Source organism: Stigmatopora argus, chromosome 15 (assembly GCF_051989625.1).
Source record: "Stigmatopora argus isolate UIUO_Sarg chromosome 15, RoL_Sarg_1.0, whole genome shotgun sequence".
Lineage (NCBI taxonomy): Eukaryota > Metazoa > Chordata > Actinopteri > Syngnathiformes > Syngnathidae > Stigmatopora > Stigmatopora argus.
The window spans coordinates 12,007,428-12,016,478 of record NC_135401.1 but is presented as its reverse complement, the minus strand read 5'-3'; the positions used below and the strand labels follow the sequence as shown (position 1 = coordinate 12,016,478).

Genomic DNA, 9,051 nt, shown 5'->3' with positions numbered 1-9,051 from the left:
AACTGTGGCTCTCTGATAATCTGTGAGATAAAATATGGAAACTGCTGGTGACAGAACTGAGTCCCTAACACACCCAAACGCACTCGAGTAGGAGCGTCAGCACTGTGGCGTTGACACTACTGCTAACGCCGCTGTAAACATTTTTATTTTTCATTACTCTTCTGCTAACGCCGCTGTAATCATTTTTATTTTTCATTAGACTTTTCTTATTGATACTCATTGATAAGCAACAGCGTAACAATGTTGTTCAAAAGAATTATGGGACTTTTTGTACTTTAAAAGTGGTGAAATGGCTAAAGGCTCACATTTTCATATATTTTTACTTATAAAATCTGAGTATGGCTCTCAACGACTTATTTGAAAATATGAATTATCTATGGCGCTCGAGGAATATTTTTGAAAATATGAATTGTTTATGGCTCTGTCCAAAAGGTTCCCGACCCCCGCTTTAAGCATTCACAGGACAACAATCTAATGATGGTTAATTCTGAACAGAACCACATTACTTCAGTGCTTGTATTTTTTATTTCTATTTACCTATTTTCTTTCCCATACCAACAATATTTTTAAATCCACAGTATATGCTACCAACCTGCATGGATACCATCTTACCCATTCATTTAATCATAACCAGACACCAGGTAGAACTCTAAAATTTAATTTTATTAGAAAAACATTCTATCTAAAGCCATAATTTAATCACACAAAATTTTACTGTGTAGAAAATTCTTAGGCCACCAACATCAGCATAAAAACAATGTATGAAATCAATACAATTAAACGGCAGTTTGTTCGTCTTCTATTACAAATTAATCAGTCACCCCCACCTATCAGGTTTTGTTCATATGCTTAAAATTGATTTAAAGAACCATCAGTGAATACTTAACTGGAAACTGATACAGCTGATGGCTGTATGTATGTAATTAATTCCAAAAACAGGAGAGGTAGATAAGTAATTATTATTTTCCTCTGGAAGTGGTGTAAAAAGACAGTTTGGTAGTATCCTGAAACATTTGTGGTTACTACCTTAAAGCTTAATACAAAGAAGTGCCATTCAATACAACCTCAACAAAAATCACAATGATACAAAACTCATCAACAAACATGACTTTTTAAAGAACTTGACATTGTAAAACAGGCAAAATTTCCAAATTGCAATGACTGCCAAACTGTACAAAAGATGAAAAATATATCTTAAATCCAATTAAATTAATGTGGTGAAAAACATTATGCCAAAATAAACAAGCATCACATAGAACACTAATTTCCCTGCATAATTTCATAAGCCCTATGATAAAAAAAATACAAAGACGCTGTTTCAGAGAAAAGTCATAACATTCAATCTTATAAAATATTTGCATGGATTTTCTGCTACTATCTGGCCGATCCAAAAAAGCTAAGATGATCCTCAAAATCTGTGAAGAATGACTCACATGAGCACACTTGTTAACCCGTGGTCTTTTTTTTGTACCCTTACCAAAACACTGACTGACTGCCAGTATTGAAATCAAAAACCTCTAATGTAGATAAAATGCTTCTGATGCCTTATCTTTATTTTTTTTAAGCGCATAACGATTGAGTGGCATTCCTGTATAACAATGCCATTAAAGCTTTCATGTCTGAGTAACAATTTAATGATTTTATATCCCAATATGACAAGATTTGTGACACTTTAGACAATAGTCAGTGTAAACCTGAAGAATGTTTGTCCCATTCAATCATTGTCTAACAAGAAATACATTGCCAAATTTGATAATACCCATTGTTAAGGTCAGAATGGTTTTGAACTTAATCTATGTGTTTTAAAGACCGTTATTATAGCTGTGCGGGGACTCTCTACACCTAGCATCCTGTCAAATTTTGACCAATTTTTTTTCACGTTATATTTTGTTTCTATGTACACGTGGGTTATTAAGTCTCAGCAATTGAGAATTGGCCGGCTTCTGTCCGGTCTGAACGGGAAAGCGGAGCTGTCGGCTTCCACCTTCCCTCTGTGTGGACCGAGGGTGGCAACAGCCTGGATGACAAGAAATGTGGATAAAATCAAGCTTGAAAATAACAATTGAATTCATAAATACTGACATTTCTACCCACCTTCCTGATAGCGGTCCAGTCCTCCAGGATGTCCAAGTCAGGAAGCATGTAGACGATATAGGGCCGTATGAAGAGTTGAGGATCGTACAAAGATTCAATAAGCAATTTCAATCCTTTCTAGAAGCTGAAGATGAAACGTTTGAAACAAACTGCCAAAGGATATCAGACACTACTGAAGGTCGTCTCCTCTTCTTATCTGGACTTAAAGCATCTCTTCTCTTTTTCCTTCCTGATAGCTCATCATTCCACAACTCTGAGAAACACAAATGTTTGCTGTTGGCATGTAGTGTAGGTCATTATTTGTTCCATGTTTGATTTTGGGAAAATCCCAAGTGGAAATTATGTTCTTTTGACTTGAAAATTTTCAGAAGAATGCTGCCATTAGGCATATCCTTAATTTAATACAAACACCATTTTAGAAAAGTAAAAAAAAGTTGACTTCAACCGTGAATATACCATAGCATTCGCCTGTTACCTGATGTTATGTCGATGCTGTGCCTGTCTTCTTCCAATCTTCTTATTTTCTCCTCTAATTCACTTTGAACTGTGTCAAACAGCAGCAGCTTTTCACTCTGTGCACACATACACAGACACACTAAATCAGACAAATAAGCAAGAAAACTTTCCATTCGTGATGAAGAAAATGTAAGATGTTTGAACCTCCCAGTGCTGGCAGGCTGCCTGAATCTCGCACTTGTACTTATTCTTCACAGACTCCAGGCACAATTCCTTGTAGATGCCTGACAATGGATTTGGAACATGAATACAGTGGGTTGTGTAAAATGGGCCTTGGTGACACATTGAGATATTACCTGCTACTTTGGTGCGGACCTGCATGTTCTCCTGCAGCACAGCCAGAGGATCCAAATATTCTGCCGCACGACCAGCTTCCACCTCTGTCAGCTTGCTATTGACCTGAGTCAAGCGCTCCCGATACAGCCTACGCACACAAAATATTTCTTTTTACCTGTACAAAATCCAAAGGGTTCCTCTTGAAAAACAAAAAGTTTCTTACTGGTCTTTGAGATCTGTGAACTGTTTTTCTAGAGTTGACATTTCGTCTAAACACTCCATTCTTCTTCGCTCGCAATCTTCCTCATCCATTTCTGGGGGGAAAAATGCACATACTTATATTTGTTAAATGCTGCCCAGAAGATCGTCGGCTGCTCTCTGCCCTCACTGGAAGACATTGCCAGCCCTCGATACCTCAGCAGAGCCAGGAACATCATCGGGGACCCATACCACCCTGGTCACAATCTGTTCCAGCTGCTGCCCTCTGGCAGACGCTATAGGTCCGACAAAGTACGGACAAATAGGCTTAAGGACAGTTTTCCCCCACATCCATCAGGACTCTAAACTTGCGGTAACGACACACAATCCTTTCTGCGTAATAACTTCGGGGTGAGGTAAAATGAATAGACGTAGGGTGGCGATCTGCCTCCTACTGGCTGACTGAAGGTAAGTGAAATACAGTGAGAGGTAAGTGATCCGTTCGGGGGGTGATGCGATGTATCCATCACGGCAGAATGCCAAATTACGAGTCCGAAATTATCACTTATTTGGGTCTTTTGCCGGGAAAACGCACCTTATGGAGAAGCACTACCAATTTCGTCATACGCAGTTTCTGGGTATGATGACGATTAGGCTTTTTGTCAAGTCAATGATGATGACAAAGCCTATGTCCGATTATTATTATTATTATTGTTGTGCTATATTAACAGCACGGCAGCTCGGCGAATGAGTGGTTAGCACATCAGCCCCGCAGTTCTTCGATCTAGGATTTGATCTCAGGTCAAGACCTTCCTGTAGGGAGTTTGCATGTTCTCCCTGAGCATTTGTGGGGTTTCTCCGGGTACTTCGTTTTCCTCCCCCATCCAAAAGCATGATTGTAGGCTATTTGAACATTAAATTGCCCCTAGGTTTGAGTATGAGTGAATGGCTGTGCATCTCCTTGTGCCCTGTGATTGGCAGGCCACCGATTCAGGGTGTCCCCCCGCCTGGTCCCCATAGTTAGCTGGGATGGACTCAAGCACCCCTCATCACCCTTGAGAGGATAAGTCAGGGATTGGCAAACCAGTCCTTGAGAGCCACTGTGGGTCCATGTTTTTGTTCCAACTGATCCAACACAGACACTTTGACCAATGAGGTTTGTGCTGAAACAAGAAGCACCTGACTGCAATCCACTGATTGCACTTCTAAAATACCAGATTGGTGGAAAGGTTTGCTCTTACAAGTTGGAACAAAAACACACACCCACTGCAGCCCGTTGTGGAATAGTTTGCCCACCCCTGGGATAAGTGGTACGGAATATGAATGAATATATTAACAGCTATTTACATCCAATCCATTTTGACTGGGAGGGGCGAATGAATGAACAAGTCTATTGCCCTCAACGTCAGTTCATCACAACTGAAATGGGTTTATCACCTTCGATGGTTGTGAATGAGTTTTAAAAATCTAGTGATATTTTGTAACTATTCATTTATAACTGTTTATAAAAGTCTTACCAGAGCTGTCTCCATCTTCAGAAACAGAGGAAGTTTCAGAATCCTCCTCCTCTGAAGTCGATCCATCTTGGTCCTGATCTTCTACCTCCATCTCCTCTGCTGTGCTCTCTTTTTTCTCCCGATCACGATGGATTGGCATGGCAGCAAATTCACTCTGCTAGAATGGACGATTTAGATTAATTAATTCGAAAAGCAGCAGTTGCCTCATGGCAAAATCTCAAAGTTGTATGCACATTTGAATAAAACTATTTTCATTATGCTCTTCAATCAATTTACAAAATCGCCAAAGTAATGCTTCTTTTGTTACGTAATAATAATGCCACATGATTGCGTGTTTTAGCGGGTTGCTTGTGTTGATTTCCCCCCCACAAAACTCAGCACAAATATAATAAATATTATTGATTTCCAAATAACCATACCCACGTATTGAAACTCGCACATTATGTTACAGGCAAAAAGACGCGAAAACACTTATTAGCCTTTTAGCACCAGCAAAAATACAGCTTTTAGCTCAAGTTGGTCTAACGCATATTTCGATACCAAAATAAAATTCATAAACATATACTCCGCTGCAGATTTGTTTAATCTCTGCAAAATTTTCTGGGAATTAATAAACTTATTTCTTCTAACCTTTAGCGCCGCCACAGAGCGAAAGACATGCTAAAAACAAACCTCTTTGGGGTGAGGTTAGAACTGTTGGGAAATGTAGTTTTCTAACTAAAATGACGTCGCGTCCGCTTTAAAAATCGAGCATTGTCGTCACTACGTTACCCAGAATTCAACAGTGCCTCGGGGCGGTCGAAAGGTGTTGAGCGCCTGAGAAAAGGGTTATTTTGTCTCCCACATAAAAATAAAATATAGCATAATTCCCCCAAATACACAAACGCGTTCACAATAAAACAAGAAATGTCACTTATTGTGTTTGTTTTGAATATCTGTGAAGTTGATTATTTTGTTTCCCCTCCCTTCTCCGCCATGATGTTTGCTATGAGTAAGGCTCGGAGGTAGCTAGCTTTACACAGTAGCGAGACAAGCCTTGAGGCTGCAGACTGTTGTGCAAAGGAGATGCGATGGATGGTCCAACTACAATGAGGCTTTATGTAAATAAACCGTGTCCCTCTGGACACGTTTTGTCAATAATCCGCACCAGTGAACACATCGGAGGGCATTGTGAGTGATTGAGTCAGGCAAGAGGAGATCTTTAGTTTTTATTTGAAGATTAACGCTAGCCGAAGCGGTCTAAATTGCTACCTTTAAGAGCTAGCACTTCCTCGCTGTCTGTAATTGACTTCTGGAGTCTCCAGCCTCAGGAATGTTTTCCAAAAAGCCTCATGGGGACGTGAGAAAATCCACACAGAAAGTGTTGGATCCAAAGAAGGATGTTTTAACGAGGCTCAAACATCTCAGAATAGTCATAGGTGAGTTCAATATCCTTGTTGAGCTGCTAACGTTCATGATAATCTTGGAATGTCACAAGTAACTTCATTAAAAATCAAATCAATTAAACCAACTGAGAACATTTGAATAGTTATTAAGTTTATATTGAGCAAATATTTATGACATTTTTGACAAGATCCATTTCAAACAGTGGTTGTTTTGATTATTTTTTAAACATGGTATTATTCTGTCACCCCACCTTATTATGTAAACATTTCTAACTCAAATCTGTTTTTTAGGATTATTTTAGGGAATATATTTGAATACATTTGGAGTTAGAATGAACATATTTTAATTTTCACCATGCAGCAATCATATTAAAATTCAATTGGCAGCCATTGATGACAACAAATGTCCAATTCATTTGAACTGGTTTAGGGACAATTGTTTAGATTTGGCAGCAATTGAACAAATGTTCATTCACTGCCATCCTTACCAGTTCAATTGGATTCTAAGTTTAATAGTGACAAGCTCTTTTAAATTCACAGTAGAAGGATGAAGACCTCCATGGCTGGACGTCTGTCATCGTCAATGGCACTGAAAGAGTTAATTTTTTTTAGAAGCTTCCACATAGAAGTAAAGAAAAATAAATCTTCTTTGGGCACTAGTGTCACGAAATGCAAATAAAAATAGTTTCTTTTGGGGTGTGTCTTATTGTCTGTTTTTTAGGGGGTGGGGTATTGTAAGATATTTGGATTGTGATAGCACTTGATTATTGTATCATCTATTGTATCATGTTTAAAAGTATCAGTGGAGTGAAGCTATAATAGTGAAAAACATCTTTGATGCTTCACTGTCTTTCAAAAAAAATACAGTGCATACCCCCACCATGCCTACTGACTGGAGAGGAAAACAACTTCTAGTTATTTCTCTTGGTTTCCTGTACAGTAGCCCAATTTCCTGTTTCCATTGTTAAACCTCACGCTCTCACTGGGCAGAGAGGTGTGTCTGCCCTGACTGTTTAGGGAAGACAAGACCACTTAAAATCAAGCACACACGGTTGTACTGCAAATGCCTCAGAAGAACCACAAACTGCTCAATAATATCAATAAATTACATTGCCACCGCATGTGTGGGACAGAATTGCCTTTGGCATAATATGTTATGGTACTTTCTAAAACCATGCATGTTATTGTTGGCACACTTCTCACAAGGAAACCACTTTCTTTACCACCTAATGCTAGAAAAAAATCATAGCCGCTTTGCTTACCTTTGGGCTTTGATGAAGCATTTTGTGGGGTCATTGATTTAAAGTCATAGGTGGAGAAAGCTGGTACTGTCTTTACAGTCTTCCCTCAATTATCGCGACTTCACTTATTGTGAATTCACTTCTTTGTGTTTTTTTTCCCTGATATTAATGATTAAAAAACGTTTTTAAAGTTTATAAAAATGTGAAAATCCACATTGTAACTCGTAAGCGGAACCCACTCTTGCTACTAGGACTCAGCACTGAAGAATAAAAAAAGGTAGTTATAATAGGGATGACCCTACTTCGCGAATTTTTCGATTATGGCGGCCATGACTGGTCTACATTAACCGCGATATTTGAGGGATTACTGTATGTAACTTTAAGAAAGGGCGGCGAGTGGTTAGCGCGTCGGCCTCACAGCTCTGGGGTCCTTGGTTTAAATCCAGGTCACGTCCTACCTGTGTGGAATTTCCATGTTCTCCCCAGGCCTGAGTGGGTTTCCTCTGGGTACACCGGTTTCCTCCCACATTCCAAAAACATGCATGGTAGGCTGATTGGACACTCTAAATTGCCCCTAGGTATGGGTGTGAGTGTGCATGGTTGTCCGTCTCCTTGTGCCCTGCCATTGGCTCGCCACTGATTCAGGGTGTCCCCCACCTCTGGCCCCGGAGACAGCTGGGATTGGCTCCAGCACCCCCGCGACCCTAATGAAGATAAAGCGGTTCAGAAAATGAGATGAGACTTTAAGAAATTCCGAATGTTTGATTCCCTGTGCATTTCGGCTGTTGAGTAAACTTGGCTCATGGGATAACTCTATTGACCCAACACAAAATGCATCCTGAAAAACATGTAGGCTGGTTGAACACTTTAAATTGCCCCTAGGTATGAGTGCTAGCGTAAATGTTTGTTTCTCTCCTTGTGCCCTGCGATTGGCTGGCAACCCATTCTACATACAAAACTTACAGTTTCTGAAACTCTTTGAAATGCATGCAAATCACTGTTCCAATATACAAAAACAAGATCAAAGTTACAAACCCCCCAAAACCTCAATACATTTCCTGTATCTGTTTTTTTTTAATTGTCGTGGTAGCGTTGCATCCTGCGTGACAATCGCCCTACACTCCACTAGCCTCCCATCGGTTTTTGAAGTGAAGTTTTTTTTAGCATGTTTAGAGAAAATTTGGTCTTTATTTAAAATTAATTATGCAAATGAAATGAAGTGGGCCCTGTTCTCCAGCCATGACTGATTTAAATTGCAAGGCAATACAATCATAATCCACCTAGAATATTGAAGCAGAAGGAAGATTTAAAAGCGGCGAATCCGTTTCATGGCCTCTCTGTCTCCCTGGAAGACAATTTGGACTCGACTATATCTGAAAAAGCATTTATTTAATGTTAAGCTGTTTTGAATTCATAATTTAAAGTTGTTTAGATGTGTTCATCTGCTGTCTGTTGCCCAACGTTAGCTTCCTCCTTAATAGAAAATGTTTTTAACCATTATTCATTTTGATACAATAAATCATTTTCTTATCATTTTCTCAGAATTTTGTATGTTTCTAAGATCTTTGATACAAAATTGTAACATTTTGATCATGTTAAAGGCTTTACTTGGTAGTTTTTTTTTAAGACCGCGGATGGAATTAGAGAATTTACATATAAAATACTGCTCTATTTAAGAAAAATACAGGTTCAGGAATGAAATTATTTAGTAAGTAGAGATTCCAATGTATATTCTAAATGATATAGCCAACTCTATTAAGAATAATGTGTTTATGACTTTGTTTCTGTGAAAATGAAATATCCCCCTCAATCTGTTTTTTTTTG

At 39.0% G+C, this 9,051-nt stretch overlaps 2 protein-coding genes across 13 annotated transcripts in view; one reads left to right on the top strand and one right to left on the bottom strand.

Moving 5' to 3' along the window:
• Positions 1-642: 642 nt before the first annotated feature.
• brms1la (BRMS1 like transcriptional repressor a) lies at positions 643-5,289 on the bottom strand. Of its 4 annotated transcripts, none has more exons than XM_077620545.1 (9): positions 5,232-5,289; positions 4,602-4,758; positions 3,110-3,200; positions 2,907-3,034; positions 2,755-2,834; positions 2,570-2,666; positions 2,258-2,347; positions 2,083-2,159; positions 643-2,017 (listed from the first exon to the last, which is right to left on the bottom strand). In XM_077620545.1, exons 2-9 carry the CDS (start codon positions 4,738-4,740, stop codon positions 1,919-1,921), a joined length of 801 nt encoding a protein of 266 aa, XP_077476671.1. In that variant the 5' UTR covers positions 4,741-4,758; positions 5,232-5,289; the 3' UTR covers positions 643-1,918. The 4 variants fall into 4 exon arrangements, with proteins under 4 accessions (XP_077476671.1, XP_077476672.1, XP_077476669.1 ...); XM_077620546.1 differs by having other exon boundaries at positions 2,095-2,159; XM_077620543.1 differs by having other exon boundaries at positions 2,755-3,034.
• Positions 5,290-5,528: 239 nt separating this feature from the next.
• Positions 5,529-9,051, top strand: part of ralgapa1 (Ral GTPase activating protein catalytic subunit alpha 1) — a 71,106-nt gene continuing 67,583 nt past the window's right edge. For 2 of the 9 annotated variants that reach the window (XM_077620323.1, XM_077620322.1), the window contains exon 1: positions 5,529-6,019. In XM_077620323.1, coding sequence (XP_077476449.1) covers positions 5,914-6,019 — 106 coding nt within the window. In that variant the 5' untranslated portion in view covers positions 5,529-5,913. The remainder of the gene's footprint in view (positions 6,020-9,051) is intronic. The other 7 variants (XM_077620326.1, XM_077620325.1, XM_077620324.1 and 4 more) reach the window with 7 other exon arrangements.

Excerpts from the sequence above, each read along its gene's own strand:
- brms1la (XM_077620543.1), bottom strand. The coding sequence starts at position 4,740 with ATGCCAATCCATCGTGATCGGGAGAAAAAAGAGAGCACAGCAGAGGAG. Across the intron at positions 2,667-2,754 it reads CAGCCTGCCAGCACTGGGAG|AGTGAAAAGCTGCTGCTGTT; the intron begins GTTCAAACATCT and ends ATGTGTGCACAG. Across the intron at positions 2,160-2,257 it reads ACGACCTTCAGTAGTGTCTG|GGCCCTATATCGTCTACATG; the intron begins ATATCCTTTGGC and ends AACTCTTCATAC.